Source organism: Lichenostomus cassidix, unplaced genomic scaffold (genome assembly GCF_008360975.1).
Source record: "Lichenostomus cassidix isolate B80296 unplaced genomic scaffold, HeHo_3.0 HiC_scaffold_583, whole genome shotgun sequence".
Lineage (NCBI taxonomy): Eukaryota > Metazoa > Chordata > Aves > Passeriformes > Meliphagidae > Lichenostomus > Lichenostomus cassidix.
The window spans coordinates 31,219-51,304 of record NW_028147961.1 but is presented as its reverse complement, the minus strand read 5'-3'; the positions used below and the strand labels follow the sequence as shown (position 1 = coordinate 51,304).

The 20,086-nt window shown below is 53.6% G+C and overlaps 1 protein-coding gene across 2 annotated transcripts; it reads right to left on the bottom strand.

The window, feature by feature from the left end:
- Positions 1-962: 962 nt before the first annotated feature.
- Positions 963-19,156, bottom strand: LOC146420499 (CD276 antigen-like). 2 transcript variants are annotated; one of them, XM_085048207.1, is made up of 8 exons: positions 19,099-19,156; positions 16,244-16,376; positions 14,983-15,333; positions 13,429-13,725; positions 11,749-11,889; positions 10,460-10,501; positions 9,318-9,353; positions 963-2,471 (listed from the first exon to the last, which is right to left on the bottom strand). In XM_085048207.1, the coding sequence occupies exons 2-8, from the start codon at positions 16,287-16,289 to the stop codon at positions 2,452-2,454; spliced, it is 933 nt and encodes a 310-aa protein (XP_084904333.1). In that variant the 5' UTR covers positions 16,290-16,376; positions 19,099-19,156; the 3' UTR covers positions 963-2,451. The 2 variants fall into 2 exon arrangements, with proteins under 2 accessions (XP_084904333.1, XP_084904334.1); XM_085048208.1 differs by lacking the exon at positions 10,460-10,501.
- Positions 19,157-20,086: the final 930 nt, after the last annotated feature.

Genomic DNA, 20,086 nt, shown 5'->3' with positions numbered 1-20,086 from the left:
TCCTGGGTTCCCATGGGAATATCCAACACCAGGGTGAAGCCAGCATTTGATTTTTAGGAGTTTTACAGCCCCTGGCCTGTCGGGAAATTCCAATTAATCCATGGAATTTTTGCTGGTTAAAAAAACTTTTACCGAAGGATGACTGGGAAGGAGAAAAAATTGGAGAGTGAGGGAAAAAGGGGAATGGGGGGAAAAGGGGGAATGGAAAAAAAAGGGGGAATGGGGGAAAAAAGGGAAATGAAAATAGGGAATGGGAGAAAAGGGGGAATGGAAAGAGGAGGAATGGGGAAAAAGGGAAGATGGGTAAAAAAGGGAAATGGGAAAGGAATGGGAAAGAAAGGGAATGGGGAAAAGGGGAAAAATGGGAAAAAAGGGGAAAATGCAAAAAAAAGGGAAATTGGGGAAAAATAGGGAGAATGGAAAGAGGGAATAGGGAAAAAAAGGAATTAGGAGAAAAGGGGAATGGGGAAAGGACGAATGGGGAAAAAAAGAGGGGAATGGAAAAAAATGGGGAAAAAAAGGGGGAATTGGGGAAAAAAAGGGGGAATTGGGAAAAAAAGGGGGAATGGGGGAAAAGAGGGAATGGAGAAAAAAAGGAGAAATGGGGGAAAAAAGGGAACGGGGGGGAAAAGGGGCAAATGGGAAAAAAAAGGGAATGGGGGAAAAAAGGGGAATGGGGGAAAAAGGGGAAATGGGGGAAAAAAGAGGGGAATCCATGGATTATGGGATCAGTTCCGGTTTTCCCCACCACTGGGTGGCACTGGGGACACGCCTTGGAGCAGCGGGAATTGGGGAAAAGCTGTGGTTGGAAATCCACACAATCCAGGGAAAAGCCCCCCTGGAAGGACCCTCCGGAGCTTTGGGATTCGGCTGATCCCGCTGGAATCTCCAGGAGGGAATTCCTCTGGGAATTCCAATCCCTAAGAGCAATCGCTGCCCCAATCCCAGAGAGCACGCGGAGCTGGGAAAGGATGGACCGGAACGATCCCAAATTTATTCTTCAAGGCACAACAATCCCTTCCGATCCCGGATTTTAAATAAGGAATAAAACCGAGGAGCCCTCGGGGGCTTCCCAAGCCTTCAGAGTGGGATTGGGATCGGGATCGGGATTGGGATCGGGATTGGGATCGGGATCAGGATCAGGATCAGGATCAGGACGGTCCAAGGGCACTTGGGGTGACCCCAATAATGATGGGAGGAGCTCAGGATGGGATTCCAAATCCCATGGGAATAACGATCCCTGTTCCCATGGGGGATCTCACCTGACCAGCAGGTGCTTCCCAAAACACCCCAATGGGATTGGGCAGTTAGGGCTGGGATGAGTCCAGGGGGAAGCACAGGGAAAAGGATCTGGAGAATCCATTGGGATCCCATTCCCGTTCCCAAAGATCCATCAGGATCCCATTCCCGTTCCCGAAGATCCATCGGGATCCCATTCCTGTTCCCGATGATCCATCAGGATCCCAGCCCCATTCCCGATGATCCATCAGGATCCCATTCCCGTTCCCGAAGATCCATCGGGATCCCATTCCCATTCCCAACAATCCTTCAGGATCCCATTCCTGTTCCCCATGATCCATCAGGATCCCAGCCCCATTCCCAATGATCCACCAGGATCCCATTCCCATTCCTAATGATCCATCAGGATCCCATTCCTGTTCCTGATGATCCATCAGGATCCCATTCCCATTCCCAACAATCCTTGAGGATCCCAGCCCCATTCCCGATGATCCATCAGCATCCCAGCTGCATTCCCAATGATCCATCAGGATCCCAGCCCCATTCCCGATGATCCTTGAGGATCCCAGCCCCATTCCCAATGATCCATCAGGATCCCATCCCCATTCCCAATGATCCATCAGGATCCCATTCCTGTTCCCAATGATCCATCAGGATCCCATTCCCGTTCCTGATGATCCATCAGGATCCCATTCCTGTTCCCGGAGCGTCCAGCGCTCCAGCCGTCATTCCCGAGGCTCTAGGCTGGGAAGGGCAGGGAAAGAGGCCCTGGAAAGCACCTGGAGCAGGGAATGGGGAATGTCCATCCTGGGATGGATTGGGAGGATCCCAATCCCCCATTTCTCCAGGAAGAACAGTCTCCCCAATCCCATATTTCCCTGGGAAGAACCATTTCCCCAATCTCACATTTCCCTGGGAAGGATGGATCCCAATCCAATATTTCCCTGGGATGAAGCGTTTCCCCAATCCCCTATTGCCCTGGGAAGGATGGATCCCAATCCCCTATTTCCCTGGGATGAAGTGTTTCCCCAATCCCATATTTCCCAGGGAAGAATGGATCCCAATCCCTCCTTTCCCCCAGAATGGGCTTGGATTGGGATTGGGATGGGATTGGGATTGGGATTGGGATTGGGATGGGATTGGGATTGGGATGGCAGCAGTTCCTTATTCCCATCGGGAACACCCGGCAGCTCCAGGGGATCCCAGCCGCTGTCAGTCGATTTCCTGGGAAGCTGGAGGGAAAGGAAATCCGGATGAAAAGAATCATCAATGGAGACATGAGGAAAGAATTCCGAGCTCTAAATGAATCAACTCAATCCATATTAAATCAATAAATTAGTCTAGTAGCAAATTAATAAATTAGTAGGGCAATAAGTTCAGAAATTCATGAATCAATAAATTACTTATTACATTAATAAACCCACAAATCAATGGATTCACAAACCGATAAATGAATAAATCAATGCATTAAGACATAAAGCAATAAATTACTTCATGATTCCACAAATAAATCAATAAAATAATGAACTGATAAACTGATAAATTAATAAATCAATAGAAGAATAAATTAATAAATTAAGTAATAAATTAACAAGGCAATGAGCTCATAGATTCATGAATTCATAAATCTATAAATTACTTAATTATTCCATTAATAAATCCATAAAACAATGCATTTATAAACCAATCAATTAAAAAATCAACAAATTAATAAAGCAATATGTTCATAAATTAATAAATAAATCACTCCATGATTCCATGAATAAATCCGTAAAATAGTGGATGAATAAACCAATAAATGAATAAATGAATAAAGCAATAAAGCAATAATCTCATAAATTACCGAATTCATAAATCAATTAATTACTTAATGATTCCGTGAATAAAACCATTAAATAATAATGAAATAACAATAAAATCGGGAAGGGTTAATTCCCAATAATCAAATCGGGAAGGGATAATCCCCAGTAATAAAATCAGCAAGGAAACCCCAATTCCCACAGAATTCCAGAACATTGATGGAAAAATGGAAAATGTGGAGGGGAAAACCCTTCAAACCCCAAAGGATGTTTCCCACCCGGATTTTAGGACTGTCCTAGGTTGCAATATTGATGTAGTTAAGTATTCTATTACCACCAGCTGTGGGCCATTAGCTGCTATCACCCACTCCGGATGACAGGCAATGGGCCATCCGTTAGCTATTATCACTTGCTAACGACCCACCCCGCATGACAGGCAATGGGCCATCAGGGACCCACCGTGTGACTCATGGACTTATCTCATCCCATTGTGAGATGCTCTGCCGAGGAGGGAGGAGCCAGGTGTTCCCACCTAGATATAACCTGGCCCTGGACCTGCCTGAGCTAGCCCTGTCTACTGGGTTCCCAGAGGACCAGAGCTACTACTGGATCTTCAGCTGGAGACTGGACCTTCACAGGATCACCGCTTCAACTGGACTACTTCAGTTGGACTGCTACTACCACCCTAACAGGGTGTTAGGTTGTATCTGACTTTGTCAGTGCTTTTCCTTATATTATTTCACTTATTTTTAATTTCAATCTTGACTTGTGATCTCCCACTGGTTTGTTTTCAAACCAAGACATATTTTGGCGCCCAACGTGGGGCTCAACCTGGGGAAACTCAGAAATCCTATCACCATGATGCTCAGCTTATCTGTATGGGTGCTTTATCTCGCTCTCTATATCTTTCCTCAAATGGGAAACTATCTGCCCGTCGTATTGCTCTTGTTACGATCAGGGCATGGCATGAAAATTGCTGTATTGGTTTATTATGCCTATTGCATGGTAACCTGTGAGGCGATGAATACCATTCGGAATATATACTCGACTTTGTCTGCCTGGCCTAACCTGAGCTGCTCCATCTGGGACCTCCTCAGCAATCGCACCCACCCTCTGGGGCTAGGAGGAGAGAGCGGTTTCTTCCAGCCTTTCAGGTCAGGCACAGCCATTTTTGACAATATTGAGTTCTCTCTGGATGCTAGGGATGGCATAATCTTTTTGTTAGTTCTGTTTTCTTTGACCAGCACCGTTTACCTCATGCTGAAGAACAGAACAATACTTTGTCTTCTTGAGGAGGAGAAACGAAGCAAGTCAGCAGGCAAGAGGAAAAGAACCAAAGGAGCAGTCAATGTCTCACCACAGACCATTGCCGAATCAGAACAGCCAAAGCCAGTAGCGGTTGCCCCCGTCCAGAAAAAGAAATCCAAGAGCAAGTCAGTCCGCACAGCGACTGATGAGGATGCGGCAGGACCATCTCACCAAGCAGAAGAGACAGAGCCAGAGATCATCACTCGCTCTCTATCCCTGGGGGAGCTGCGTGACCTACGGAGAGAATTCACCCGGCAGGCGAATGAGTCCATCTTGACCTGGCTGCTCCGTATCTGGGACGCCGCAGCTAATGACACCATTCTGGATGGAAGTGAGGCCAGACAACTGGGATCCCTGTCTCAGGATGTGGTCATTGACCAGGGGATTGGGAAAACCCAGGAAACTCTCAGCCTCTGGCGGCGATTGCTGCTGAGTGTACGTGACAGATACCTGTGCAAAGAAGACCTCCAGATGCACCAAAGGAAATGGAACACAATAGAACAAGGTATCCGATGCCTGAGGGAATTGGCCGTGCTAGAGATCATTTTTTCAGACAACGAGAGATTCCCCAAGAGCCCAGATAATGTCCGGTGCACTTCACAAATGTGGCTAAGATTCGCGCGGCTCGGACCAGAGATATACTCTCGTTACCTGGCAACATTGCAGTGGAGGGAAGGCGAAGACCAGGTGGGCGTGTTAGCAAACAAACTGAGAATTTATGAGGACACTGTCACCGCCCCACTACGCACCCAGGTCTCATCGGTAGAAACAAACCTGGCCGAGCAAGTCCGGAGATTGATTGAAGAGAGCCATCAGAAACTACGGAAAGAGCTCACAGAAAGATTTTTCCATGCCACACCAAAACCAACCCGAGTCTCTGCCATCAGGAGCAGACGTACTCCAGTCAGGGAAAGAAAACAAACTCCACGACGGGACCTCTGGTTTTTCCTTCAAGAGCATGGGGAAGACATGAGGAAGTGGGATAGGAAACCCACCTCCACCTTAGCAGCCCGGGTACGTGAATTGAAAACAGAAACATCCACTTCAAGAAGCTCATCTAGGTACAACACTGCCCCAGTCTCTTGTGGACAGAACCCCCGACAGAATGGAAATGATAATATGACTGATCCTCTTGAAGGAACCTCAGGAACACATTTACAGAAGAACATCGTGCACCAAAAACAGGATTAGAGGAGCCCTGCCTCTAGCCAGGTAGAGGAAAGGGATAATCGGATCTATTGGCCTGTGTGGATCCGATGGCCTGGCACGTCTGACCCACAAAGATACACGGCTTTGGTTGACACCGGCGCTCAGTGCACCCTGATGCCATCCAGGTATGTGGTGACCGAATCCATTTCTATTTCTGGGGTGACAGGAGGATCCCAGCAGCTGACTGTACTGGAAGCTGAAGTGAGTTTAACTGGGAATGAGTGGCAGAAACACCCCATTGTGACTGGTCCAGACGCCCCATGCATCCTCGGCATAGATTATCTCAGGAGTGGATATTTCAAGGACCCGAAGGGCCATCGCTGGGCTTTTGGGATAGCAGCCGTAGAGACAGAAGACATAAGACAACTGAATAGCCTGCCTGGTCTCTCAGATAACCCGTCTGCTGTAGGACTACTGAGAATTGAAGAACAGCGGGTACCAATTGCTACAGCAACAGTGCATCGCCGGCAATACCGCACTGACAGAGACTCTGTGGCCCCCATCCATAAGATGATTCGGGATCTTGAGAGCCAAGGGGTGGTCAGCAAGGCTCACTCACCCTTTAACAGCCCTATATGGCCGGTGCGTAAGTCCAGTGAAGAATGGAGACTGACGGTGGATTACCGTGGCCTGAATGAAGTCACACCACCACTGAGTGCTGCTGTACCGGACATTTTGGAACTTCAGTATGAGCTGGAATCCAAGGCAGCAAAGTGGTATGCGACCATCGACATTGCCAATGCCTTTTTCTCCATTCCTCTGGCAGCAGAGTGCAGGCCTCAGTTTGCTTTCACCGGGAGAGGTGTGCAGTACACGTGGAACCGACTGCCCCAGGGGTGGAAGCACAGTCCCACCATCTGCCATGGACTGATCCAGGCTGCACTGGAAAAGGGTGAGGCTCCAGAACATCTGCAGTATATTGATGACATCATTGTGTGGGGGGACACAGCAACGGAAGTATTTGGGAAAGGAGAGAAAATCATCAGAATTCTCCTGGAAGCCGGTTTTGCCATCAAGAAGAGTAAAGTCAAGTGACCTGCCCGAGAGATCCAGTTCCTGGGAGTAAAGTGGCAAGACGGACGGCGTCAGATTCCTTCTGAGGTCATCAATAAGATCATCGCGATGTCTCCACCAACCAACAAGAAGGAGACGCAAGCTTTCCTAGGCGCCATAGGCGTTTGGAGAATGCACATCCCTGAGTACAGCCAGATTGTGAGTCCTCTCTACCTCATAACCCGCAAGAAGAACGATTTCCACTGGGGCCCTGAACAGCAGCAAGCCTTCACCCAGATCAAACAGGAGATTGCTCATGCGGTAGCCCTTGGCCCAGTCAGGACAGGACCAGAGGTAAAGAATGTGCTTTACTCTGCAGCCGGGAGCCATGGTCTGTCCTGGAGCCTTTGGCAGAAGGTGCCTGTCGAGACCCGAGGTCGACCACTGGGATTCTGGAGTCGAAGTTACAGAGGGTCTGAAGTCAACTACACTCCCACCGAGAAAGAAATCTTGGCAGCTTACGAAAGAGTCCAAGCCGCCTCAGAGGTGATCGGCACAGAAACACAACTTCTCCTTGCACCCCGACTGCCAGTACTGGGGTGGATGTTCAAGGGAAGGGTTCCCTCTACCCACCATGCCACTGATGCCACGTGGAGCAAATGGATTGCCCTCATCACACAGCGCGCCCGTATTGGAAACCCGAATCGCCCTGGGATTCTGGAAATCATAACAAACTGGCCTGAAGGTGAGACTTTTAAATTATCTTCAGAAGAAGAAGAGGAGAAAGTAGCACGTGCCGAGGAAGCACCCCCGTATAACGAGCTGCCGGAGAGGGAAAGACGCTATGCCCTCTTCACCGATGGGTCCTGCCGAATTGTAGGCGCAGATCGGAAATGGAAAGCTGCAGTATGGAGCCCCACACGACAAGCTGTACAGGCTACCGAGGGACAAGGTGGATCGAGTCAGGTCGCGGAGCTTAAAGCCATCCAACTGGCTTTGGATATTGCCGAACGAGAGAAATGGCCAAGGCTCTATCTCTACACTGACTCCTGGATGGTAGCCAACGCGCTATGGGGATGGTTAGATCGCTGGAGAAAGGCCAACTGGCAGCGCAGAGGAAAACCCATCTGGGCCGCTGAGATTTGGCAGGACATCGCCGCCCGGGCAGAAAAGCTGACCGTGAAAGTTCGACACGTGGATGCACATGTACCCAAGAGTCGGGCTAATGAAGAGCATCGTAACAACGAGCAGGTGGACTGAGCTGCCAAGGTGGAAGTGTCACAGGTGGATCTGGACTGGCAGCACAAAGGAGAATTATTTCTAGCTCGTTGGGCCCATGATGCCTCTGGTCATCAAGGGAGAGATGCGACATACAGGTGGGCTCGTGACCGAGGGGTGGACTTGACCATAGACAACATCTCACAGGTCATCCACAGCTGTGAGACTTGCGCTGCAATCAAACAGGCCAAGCGGGTGAAGCCTCTGTGGTATGGTGGACGGTGGTCAAAGTACAGGTATGGGGAAGTATGGCAAGTTGACTACATCACACTTCCCCAAACCCGCCAAGAAAAGCACTATGTGTTGACCATGGTGGAAGCAACCACGAGATGATTAGAGACCTACCCTGTGCCTCATGCTACTGCCCGAAACACCATCTTAAGTTTGGAAAAGCAAGTCCTGTGGAGACATGGTACCCCTGAGAGAATCGAGTCTAACAATGAAACCCATTTCAAGAATAGCCTCATAAGCACCTGGGCTAGAGAACACGGAATTAAATGGATATACCACATCCCCTATCATGCACCAGCTGCCGGGAAAGTTGAACGGTGCAACGGACTACTTAAGACAACTTTGAAAGCACTTGGCAGGGGAACCTTCAAAAATTGAGAACTGAACTTAGCAAAGGCCACCTGGATGGTTAACACAAGAAGTTCTATCAATCGAGCCGGTCCTGCCGAGTCCGAACCTTTGCACACAGTGGATGGAAATAAAGTCCCTGTGATACATGTAAGAAGTTTCTTAAAAAAGACTGTTTGGATTAGTCCCACCTCAGGCAAAGGCAAACCCATCCGTGGAGTGGTTTTTGCCCAAAGACCTGGTTATACTTGGTGAGTGATGAAAGCAGATAGAGAAACCTGTTGTGTACCACAAAGAGACCTTATCTTAAGTGAGAACTGTGTAGATAATAATAGAATAAGGGGTAAATAATGTCCTAGGTTGCAATATTGATGTAGTTAAGTATTCTATTACCACCAGCTGTGGACCATTAGCTGCTATCACCCACTCCGGATGACAAGCAATGAGCCATCCGTTAGCTATTATCACTTGCTAACGACCCACCCCGTATGACAGGCAATGGGCCATCAGGGACCCACCGTGTGACTCATGAACTTATCTCATCCCATTGTGAGATGCTCTGCGGAGGAGGGAGGAGCCAGGTGTTCCCACCTGGATATAACCTAGCCTTGGAACTGCCTGAGCTAGCCCTGTCTACTGGGTTCCCAAAAGACCAGAGCTACTACTGGATCTTCAGCTGGAGACTAGACCTTCACAGGATCACCACTTCAACTGGACTACTTCAGTTGGACTGCTACTACCACCCTAACAGGGTGTTAGGTTGTATCTGACTTTGTCAGTGCTTTTCCTTATATTATTTCACTTATTTTTAATTTCAATCTTGACTTGTGATCTCCCACTGGTTTGTTTTCAAACCAAGACAAGGACGAAAACCAGGGAATGATCCCGAATTTCCCGGGCAGATCCACTCACCCTCTTTGCTCTCCGTGTTTTCCAGCAGCTGCAGGGCTGGGAAAAGGGAAAACATTCCATGGTCAATCCATGCCCTTCCCGAGGGAAACACCCAAAATTCCCATTTTTTGGGAGGAAAATCCCCGAGAGTGTCACTGATCTCTGATTTCCCTACGGAATTCCAAGGGTTTGTTCCCGTGCTGGAGAATAAAGGGAATAACTGGGAGTATCATGGACCTGCTGGGTGTAGGGAAATTCGGGAATTGGGAGGTTTTATTATGGAATTGTGGGGTTTTATTAAGGAATTGTGGGGTTTTATTATGGATTTCTGGGGTTTTAGTAAGGAATTGTGGGGTTTTAGTAAGGAACTGTTTGGGTTTATAACGGAATTCTGACATTTTATTAAGGAATTGTGAGGTTTTTTAAGGAATTGGGAGTTTTTATCAAGGAATTGTGTGGTTTATTATGGAATTGTTTGGTTCCATTATGGAATTCTGTTGTTTTATTAAGGAATTCAGAGTTTTTATTAAGGAATTGTTTGTTTTTAAGCAATTGTTTGGTTTTATTAAGCAATTGTTTGGTTTTATTAAGGAATGGGGTGAATTATTAAGGATTTTTTTTGTTTTATTATGGAATTGTGAGGTTTGTTAAGGAATGAAGTGAATTACTAAGGACTTGGGGTGTTTTATTAAGGAATTCTGAGGTTTTATCAAGGAATTGTGGGGTTTTATAATGGAATTGTGGGCTTTTATTAAGGAATTGGGACATTTTATTGAGGAATTGTGTGGTTTTATTAAGGAATTGTGGGATTTTATCATGGAATTGTGAGGTTTGATCAAGGAATTGTTTGGTTCTATTATGGAATTTGTTGTTTTATTAAGGAATTGGGAGGTTTTATTAAGGAATAAATAATTTTATTGTGGGGTTCTATCACAGAATTGTGAGGTTTTATGAAGGAATTGTGGGGTTTTATGAAGGAATTGTGGGGTTTTATCATGGAATTGTGAGGTTTTATGAAGGAATTGCACGGTTTACCAAGGAATTGGGGTGTTTTCCCGAGTTTCCCGGGTGGTTTCCCAGGGATCAGCCAGCTCAGGGCTGTCGGAACAACCGGGAATTGGGTCTGTGTTGACCTCCCAGAGATCCCCAGGTGAGGCACCCACCTGTCTTGGGCTCTTCCCCCTCCTCATCCTGCTCCTGTGTCCCTGGAAAAGAACAATCCAGGCCTGGCACACCACCCAACCCCATTCCCGAAATTCCCAGCGGGAAAAGCCCTGGATCCCAGGGATATCCCTGCTGCCGGCTGGAATGGCATCCATGGATCCCACAAATCCTCGGGATATCCCCTCAGCCCTTCCCTCTCCCAGGATTCCGGGAGTTTTCCATCCCTGCTGCCATTCCCAGCAGGAAAAATCGCTGGAAAAATCACTGCTTCCCAGCCAGACAAAATCCACGGAATCAAGGTCATTCCCGAGGGGCTGCAGTGGAAATTGGGAGCAAAATCCATGGAAAAAACATCATTCCTGAGGGTGTGGGAACTGGGAGCAAAATCCATGGACAAAATATCATTCCTGAGGGTGAAAATTGGGAGCAAAATCCATGGGAAAAAGATCATTCCCGAGGGTGGTTCCAGAAAAATATCAACAGAGAATTCCTGGGGTTTTTTTCCTGGAGGAAATCCTTCCTTGTGGCCACATCCAGGGATCATTCCCAGCAGGGGAGGAAAAGGAGGAAAAGGAGGAAAAGGAGGAAAAGGGAAGCTCTGGGCCCTGGCTCGGCATTCCAGCAGGGAAAAGCAGGATACACACTGGGAAAAGAGGGATACAGGATGGGAAAAGCAGGAAACACACTGGGAAAAGCAGGAAACAGGCTGGGAAAACTGGGAAACAGGCTGGGAAGAGCAGGAAACACACCTGGAGAAGTCGGATACACACTGGTAGAAGTGAGAAACACATAGGGAAAAGCAGGAAACAGACTGGGAGAAATGGGAAACGCGCTGGGAAAAGTGGGGAAAAGGCTGGGAAAAGCTGGAAACACACTGGGAAAAGTGGGAAAAAGGCTGGGAAAAGAGTGACACAGGATGGGAAAAGTGGGATACAGGATGGGAAAAACAGGAAACAGGCTGGGAAAAGTGGGATACAGGATGGGAAAAACAGGAAACGCACTGGGAAAAATGGCAAACACACAGGGAAAAGTGGGAAACACACTGGGAAAAGCAGGAAACAGGCTGGAAAAGTGGGAAACGCACTGGGAGAAATGGCAAACACACTGGGAAAAGTGGGAAACACATAGGGAAAAGCAGGATACAGGCTGGGAAAAGCCGTCTGGGAAGGCTCTCCATGACGATGTCCCAGTGCCACCAGCCCAGTGTCCCTCGGGAGGTGCCACTGGTCAAACTGGTCCCGGTTCCCCCCATCCATCCCATTCCCGAGTTTCTTTTCCCGGGATTTACCGGCGTTCTCCGGCTGCTCCCGGCAGCTGTCGCGCAGTTTCCGGTGGCACACGGCGGCCAGGATGGCCAGCAGGACCAACACACACAGCGCCAGGGCCACCGTCAGCCACAGCGCCACGGCCGGGAACGGGGCAGAGTGACCTGGGGACGGGAAATACCGGGATCAGGGCTGGGAAACAGCAGGATCAGCAACGGGAGAACAGCTGGATCAGGAGTGAGAAATACCAGGATCAGGGGTGGGAAACAGCGGGATCAGGAGTGGGGAAACAGCGGGATCAGGAATGGGAAACAGCTGGATCAGGGGCAGGAAAGAGTGGGATCAGGAGTGGGGAAACAGCGGGATCAGGAATGGGAAACAGCGGGATCAGGAATGGGAAACAGTGGGATCAGGAGAGGGAAACAGCGGGATCAGGAATGGGAAACAGTGGGATCAGGAATTGGAAACAGCGGGATCAGGAATGGGAAACAGCGGGATCAGGAATGGGAAACAGTGGGATCAGGAGAGGGAAACAGTGGGATCAGGAGTGGGAAAGAACGGGATCAGGAATGGGAAAACAGTGGGATCAGGAATGGGAAACAGCTGGATCAGCAATGGAAGAACAGCTGGATCAGGAATGGGAAAACAGTGGGATCAGCAGTGGGATCCAGGGGGAGCCCACTGCCGGGGGGAGCTGGGATCTGGGGTGAACTGGGATCCGGGGTGACCCCACACCCAGGGTGACCCCACACCCAGGACGGTCCAACATCCCAGCGCCATGAAATGATTCCCCTGTCCCCTGCGTGCCACTCACCCTTGTTGGGGGCAGATGTGGAATGGTGATATGGGGTGGAATGGGGATACGGGGTGGAATGGGGATACGGGGTGGAATGGGGATATGGGATGGCATGGGGATATGGGATGGAATGGGGATATGGGATGGAATGGGGGTATGGGGTGGATACGGGGTAGAATGGCAATACAGGGTGGCTTTGGGCACTGTCCCCCCATAGGTGGCACTGGCTGGTGATGGTGACGGAGGCGTGCAATGGGGCTATGGGGTGGAATGGGGCTATGGGGTGGATATGGGGTGGATATGGGGTGGCTATGGGGTAGACACAGGGTAGCACTGACCGGTGATGGTGACGGAGGAGTGGAATGGGGATATGGGGTGGATATGGAGTGGATATGGGGTGGCTGTGGGCACTGTCCCCCCTCCAGGTGGCACTGACCAGTGATGGTGACGGAGGCATGGAATGGGGCTATGGGGTGGATATGGGGTGGATATGGGGTGGATCTGGGGCGGCACTGACCAGTGATGGTGATGGAGGTGTAGGATGGCACTATGGGGTGGATATGGGGTGGATCCAGGGTGGATATGGGGTGGATCCGGGGCGGCACTGACCGATGATGGTGACAGAGGTGTGCAATGGGGCTATGGGGTGGATATGGGGTGGATATGGGGTAGACACAGGGTGGATATGGGGTGGACACGGGGCGGCACTGACCGGTGATGATGACAGAGGCGTGCAGTGGGGCTATGGGGTGGATATGGGGTGGATATGGGGTGGATATGGGGTGGATCTGGGGCGGCACTGACCGGTGATGGTGACGGAGGTGTGGGATGGGGCTATGGGGTGGATATGGGGTGGATCCAGGGTGGATATGGGGTGGATCTGGGGTGGATCCAGGGCAGCACTGACCGGTGATGGTGACGGAGGCGTGGCCGCGCTGCCGCAGCGCGGTGTTGAGCACCAGGCAGGAGTAGGTGTCCCCCGGCTCCACGGGCACACGCAGCACGCTGCGCACCTCGAAGAGCCCCTGGGCGTTGGCCACCTGCCACGTGGTGACGTTGGCGCTCAGCGTGGCCCCGCGGCCGTCACGCCACTGCACGCTGGCCTCGGGGTAGCCGCGCGCCGCGTGGCACGTCAGCGCCGCCACGTCCCCCGGCCGCAGCGCCCGGCCCGGCTCCAGGTGCACGCTGGGCTGCGAGTACGGAGCTGCGGGAAAGGAGGGATTGGGATCAGCATCGGGATCAGCATCGGGATCGGGATCGGGATTGGGAGAAAGACAAGGTGGGAATCTGCCTGGCTGGAGGGTCCTGAATTTTGGACTGATGGGGGCCATGATTCCGGCAGGGAACGAGACACCTGTGGCTGCTGGGCAGAGCCATGGGCACCCAAACTGGGATAAGGTCCAAGGAAAACAAGGGAGTACCATGGGATCCCTGTCCATCCAAGATGGTACAACATCCAGGATGATCCAGGATGACCCAACAGCCAGGGTGACCCAGAATTCATGGATCATCCTGGATAACATGGGAGGGACACACAGGTAGGTGGCATCTCAGGGCTGTCCCCAGCCAGGCCACCCCACTGGAAGGAGACAATCCCACATCCAGGGGGACAATCCCACACATAGCAGCGAACTGGGAGCACCTTCAGCTGTCAGGAGCAGCCATGGCCACCCAAACTGGGATAAGGTCCAAGGAAAATGAGGGATGCCCACGGGAGGGACACCACACGGGCAGGTGGCATCTCAGCACCATCCCCAGCCAAGCCACCTGACATCCAGGCAGGTGGAACCTCCCTAAAAGTGCCCAGGAAGCACCCAGGGACCTGCCTGGGAAACCCCCAGCAGGAACCACCCAGGAACAACCTAGGAACCCCACTGGGAATCCCCTTTGGGCCACCCTTGGGGACACGCTTGGGGACACACCATGGGCCACACCTGGGGACACACTACGAGCCACACTTGGTGCCACACTTTGGGGACACACGTGGGGACACCCTTTGGGCCACACTTTAGGATACAGCTGGGGACACAGTTGGGCCACCCTTTGGGTCAGCCTTTGTGACACCCTTTGGGCCACCCTTTAGGACACACTTTGGGACACCCTTGGGGACACTTTGGGACACACCTTGGGACACTTTGGGACATACCTTGGAACACACTTTGGGCCACACTTTGGGCCACACCTTTGGACACTTTGGGACACCCTTGGGGGACCCTTTGGAACACTCTGTGGTCACCCTTTGGGACACCCTTGGAGCCACACTTTGGGACAGACTTGGAGACACATTTGGGACAAATTTGGGGACACCCTTGGGGACACATTTTCAGACAGACTTTGGGCCACCCTTTGGGACATACACTGGGACACACTTGGGGACACACTTTGGGACAGACTTTGGGCCACCCTTCAGGACACCGTCGGGTCACCCTTGGGGACACCCCGTGGCCGGGCCAGCCCTCACCTGCCACCTGCAGAGCCACGGCGGCGCTGCGGTGGTCGCGCACGCGCACGAAGCAGGTGAAGCTGCCCTCGTCCTGGATCTCGACGCGCCGCAGCAGCAGCGACACGTTGCCGCGGGACAGCTCCTCGCGGAACAGCTCGGTGCGGTTGGCGAACGCCCGGCCCTGGTCCTCCAGCCGGTCGCGGCCCTCGGCGAAGCCGTGCACCAGCCGCTTGGTGTCCGTCAGCTGCCAGATCAGGCTCAGCTCCGACAGCGTGAAGTTGGCGTCGGGAGAGAAGGAGCAGCTCAGCGTGGCGTCCTGGCCGAACAGGGCCACCACGGGCTCCTCGGGGACCTGCAGCTCCAGGGCGCCTGCACAGGGGAGGGACAAGGGGTGAGGATATCCAGGGATTTGGTGTTGTGGCCAAACAGGGCCACCACAGGCTCCTCAGGGACCTGCAGCTCCAGGGCGCCTGCGGAGGGTGAGGGATGTGGGGTGAGCACTCTGGGAGCACCTGTGGGATTTTCCAGCTGGGTACTGGCTGAGGAGATCCAGGGATTTGCGGGCAGGTGGCAGCTCAGAAGTGTTCCCACAGGAGGGACACACGGGCAGGTGGCAGCTCAGGACTGTCCCCAGCCAAGCCACCCCACTGGAAGGGGACAATCCCACATCCAGTGCCAAACTGGGGCATCTTCAGCTGCCAGGAGCAGCCACGTGTGGCTAGCACAGGTTTTTCCCATGAGAATTTTCTTGTGTTTTGTAAATAAAGATAAAGTTTGGATGTTGTTGGAACAGTGTCCCAGAACTTGGACAGTGCAGGCCTGGCCAATCAGGCCTGGGGGAAGGCTTCTGACTGACCAATCTGGGTGACTTTTGAGAACTCTATATATGTGATGAAATCAAAACAATAAAGGTCATTCCTTCTTGCCACTGAGAACTGATGCATTCATTGCTCTGCTAGCTGCTCAACAGCGACAGCCATGGGCACCCAAACCAGGATAACATCCCAGGAAACTGAGGGATGCCCATGACAGGGACACAAGGCAGGGCCACATAGGCAGGTGGCATCTCAGAACTGTCCCCAGCCAAGCCACCCCAGTGCCATGACACAATTCCAGCCCATCCCAGTGCCATGGAATGATTCCATCCCAATGCCATGGAATGATTCCAGTTCATCCCAGTGCCATGGCACAATTCCAGCCACCAGCAGGACAGCTTTGTGGGGATGAGGGTGGCACTAGGGACATTTCCCTCGGGGCAGTGCCCCCCAGCTCCACTCACCTGCCAGGCTGAGCACCAGGAGCAGCAGGAAGAGCATCCTCGGCATGGGAAAAGCCGGGATGAGGCAGCAGGAGCGGGCAGAGCCTCAGGAATACTCGCAGGGAGGCTCCGCCCTGGGAAGCAGTGCCCTGAGCTGAGGGAAAACACAGGGAAACACCGGGATTGGGCTGGGAAACAGGGACAAAGGGTGAGGGATGGGAACTGGGCTGGGGATCCATCCCACAGCAGCCATTCCTGATGGTCCCACTGCAGCCATTCCCGGGGATCATCCCACACCAGCCATTCCCAATGATCCCACACCAGCCATTCCCGGGGATCATCCCACACCAGCCATTCCCGGGGATCCCACAGCAGCCATTCCTGGGGATCATCCCACACCAGCCATTCCCGGGGAGCACCCACCCCACCATGAAACACGGGAAGGGATCCCTTGGCCCTCCAGCTCCGGCACGGGCCGAGAGATCACAGCATTCCCGGGCCAAGGGATCGCAGCATTCCCGGGCCAAGGGATCGCAGCATTCCCGGCACTGCAGAGCCGGAGGCAGCTCCGGAGGTGCTGGCCGTGCCCCGGGGAAGCCACGTGAGCCTTTCCCTTCCTCGCCTCCTTCCCCTCTCCTCCTCCTCCCCTTTCGTTGCTGTCTTTCGCAGCTTTTCCCGGCGGGGCCGGGCTGTTCCATGCCCGCGCTCCCGGAGGAGGCAGCTCGATCCCGGTGTCCCAGATTTAACCCCAGGCTGAAGGGAGGCAGGGAGAGGCTGCAGAATCCCGGCTCAGCCGCGGCAGGGACATCTCCGGGATGGGCCCGTCCCGAAAAAGGGGAATTAAAGCGGGGCGGGATGAGGGGAGAGCGAGGGCACAGCGCCCGGACCGCGCTGGATTCCAGCTCATCCCAGCGAGAGATTCCCGAGGATTCCGCGTGACCCGCGCTCCTCCCTCGGCCTGCAATGGGATTGGGATGGGGCGGCCAGCGGCACCGCTGCTGTCCCCTCCCTGTCCCGCTGCTGTCCCCTCCCTGTCCCACTGCTGTCACCTCCCTGTCCCACTGCTGTCCCCTCCCTGTCCCACTACTGTTACCTCCCTGTCCCTGTCCCTGTCCCTGCACATCCTAGGGTCCCGCTGTGTCCCCTCCCCGTCCCATGACTGTCCCCTCCTTGTCCCCTCCCTGTCCCATCCCTGTCCCTGCACATCCCAGGGTCCCACCATGTCCCCTCCTTGTCCCCTTCCTGTCCCCTTGGCACTGGCACTGGCACATTTGTGGGGTGGAGGGGTGCAGCAGGAACAGCTCTGGGCTCATTCCCTAAATGCCCTTTAACCAGGGACATGGCAGCCCCAAAGGGCAGCTGGGGTCAGCTCCTGTGGGGGAAACTGAGGCACGGGGAATGGGGAAACTGAGGAATGAGAATGGGGGAAAACTGGGGCAGAGGAATGGGGAAAACTGAGGCACAGGAATGGGGGAAAATGAGGCACAGGGAATGGGGGACACTGAGGCACAAGCGAGGCCCACTGCCCAGGCAAGGGAAACCATGACTCATCCCCCTTGGAACTGCTCCCTTTTCCTGGGGATGCTGAATAAATCCCATTTTCCAGGTATGGTGACCAACAATCCCTGCCAGGCCAGCTCAGGGTGTCACGGGAAGGGGACACCAACCCGTGTCCCCAGTCCCCGTCCCACAGTTGGGAGTGCCACTGCTCCGTGACTCAGTTTCCCCATCCCTGTGGTGGGATCTGAGGACACCAGACCTGAGCTCCAGTTGGGATGGAAGGAATCCCACAAAAACCTCCAAAAACCCAGGGAATAATTCAATCCCTCGGGAATCATACGTCACCCATTCCCTATTATTTTACAATTCCCAGATTTATCCACCGCCAAATTATCACCCTGAGGTGTCGAGGAAACACCTACAGATCCAGGGAGAAGTTCTCGTGGGGATGGGGTGTGGAAAAATGGGATACAACCCCCAAATCCCGGGGGGGCAACTGGGGTGTGGTGTCTGGGGTTAGGAAGGGACGGGGATTTGGGGTGATTCCTGGTGGGTGGAAAGGATAAGGATTTGGGGTGATCCTTGGATAGTGGAAGGGATGAGGATTTGGGGCAACCCCTGCCAGAGGAAGGATGAGGATTTGGGGCGATCCCTGCCGGAGGAAGGCTGAGGATTTGGGGCGATTCCTGACTGGAGGAAGGCTGAGGATTTTGGGCGATCCCTGACTGGAGGAAGGATGAGGATTTGGGGCGATCCCTGACTGGAGGAAGGATGAGGATTTGGGGCGATCCCTGACTGGAGGAAGGATGAGGATTTGGGGCGATCCCTGCCGGAGGAAGGCTGAGGATTCTGGATGTAGCCCTGGCCGGTAGAAGGAAGGAGCTGGGGGTTATCCCCGCTCTCCGCGCGGGGAAAAGGGAAGCAGCACTTCCTCTCGGGATCGTGTCCCACGCTCAGCGCTGCATATCAAACCGGGCGGCTCCAGCGGGATTCCCAACCATGCCGGGACTCCCCTGCCCTGCAGCCACCCCCGCCACGGGGACACCGCTGTCCCCCGGGACTGCCCCGCACCGCGCCGGGGGAACCCCCACAGCCCCCCAAGCCCCGCGGGAGCCCCCGAGCCCCCCAGCCCCGCAGCCCCGAGCGCCCCCGGCCCGGGGAGAGCCATTCATTCCTTTATTCCTCCCTCCGTCCGTCCGTGTGCCCGTGAGTCCCGGAACCCCGCCCGCAGCCCAGCCCCGGCCCGCGGGAGGGGCAGCGGCGGCGGGGCGGCTCCTGCCCCGCTCCCGGCCGGACCCCGAGCCCCCGAGCCCCCGAGCCCCCCGGGCCCCCCGAGCCCCCCGGGCCCCCCGAGCCCCCCGGGCCGCGGCACTCACCGGGCCGGCGGCGGAGGCAGCGCGGGCAGCGGGGGCGGCCCGGCACGGCTTGGCTGCGGCCGCTTCCTGTCGGGAAGGGCGCGGGAGGAGCCTGGAGCCGGCACTGGGAACGGGGGACTGGGGAGCTGGGAATGGGGAGCGGGGAGCTGGGAATGGGGAACTGGGGAGCCTGGAGCCGGCACTGGGAGCAGGGGGCTGGGGAGCTGGGAATGGGGGATTGGGGTGCCTGGGAATGGGGGATCGGGGAGCTGGGAATGGGGGACTGGGGAGCTGGGAATGGGGAGCTGGGGAGCCTGGGGGATTGGGGAGCCTGGGAATGGGGAGCACTGATCAGGGATTGGGGTGCACAGAACCAGAGATTTCAGAGACCCCAAATTCAGGATGAGGCGCATGGAGCCAGGGATTTCAGGGACCCCAAATTCGGGATGTCCCCTTCCGGTGACACCCAGTCGGGAAGAGCAAGACCCCCGGACTCACAAGGCACCAGGACAGCCTCCCCCTGCACGGAGGGATCGTGGTTTCCTTGGAAAAGCCATCCCAGCACCTTTTGGGGTGGCTTTTGTGGGGTGCAGCCCCGGGATCCAGCACATTCCCGAGGCTCCGTGGGAGGTTTGGGGTTTTCAGAGCAAAGGAAGCTCCTCACCCTTTTAATTACAGGGAAAGCTGCAACACTCAGAGCTGGAGAGCTGGGAATTCAAAGGCTCTGAGCTAAAATAACCCCAGACGAGCTATATTTAAACCATTCCATGTTTTTTTTTTCCCTCCCTGGCAGGCGAGGGAGGATTTTGGAGTGAGGGAGCTGGTGAAGGGCTGCCCACCGTGACCTGAGCAAGGATGGCACAGGATGAGACCAAACCACCTCAAAATGGGGAGCCCTGGGCTGCATGCCTAGATGTGCCCTGAAAATCAAGAGGATTTCTTTAAAGGGACTTTTAGGATTGGCTCATCCCACCCCTGCCATGGCAGGGACACCTTCCACTGTCCCAGG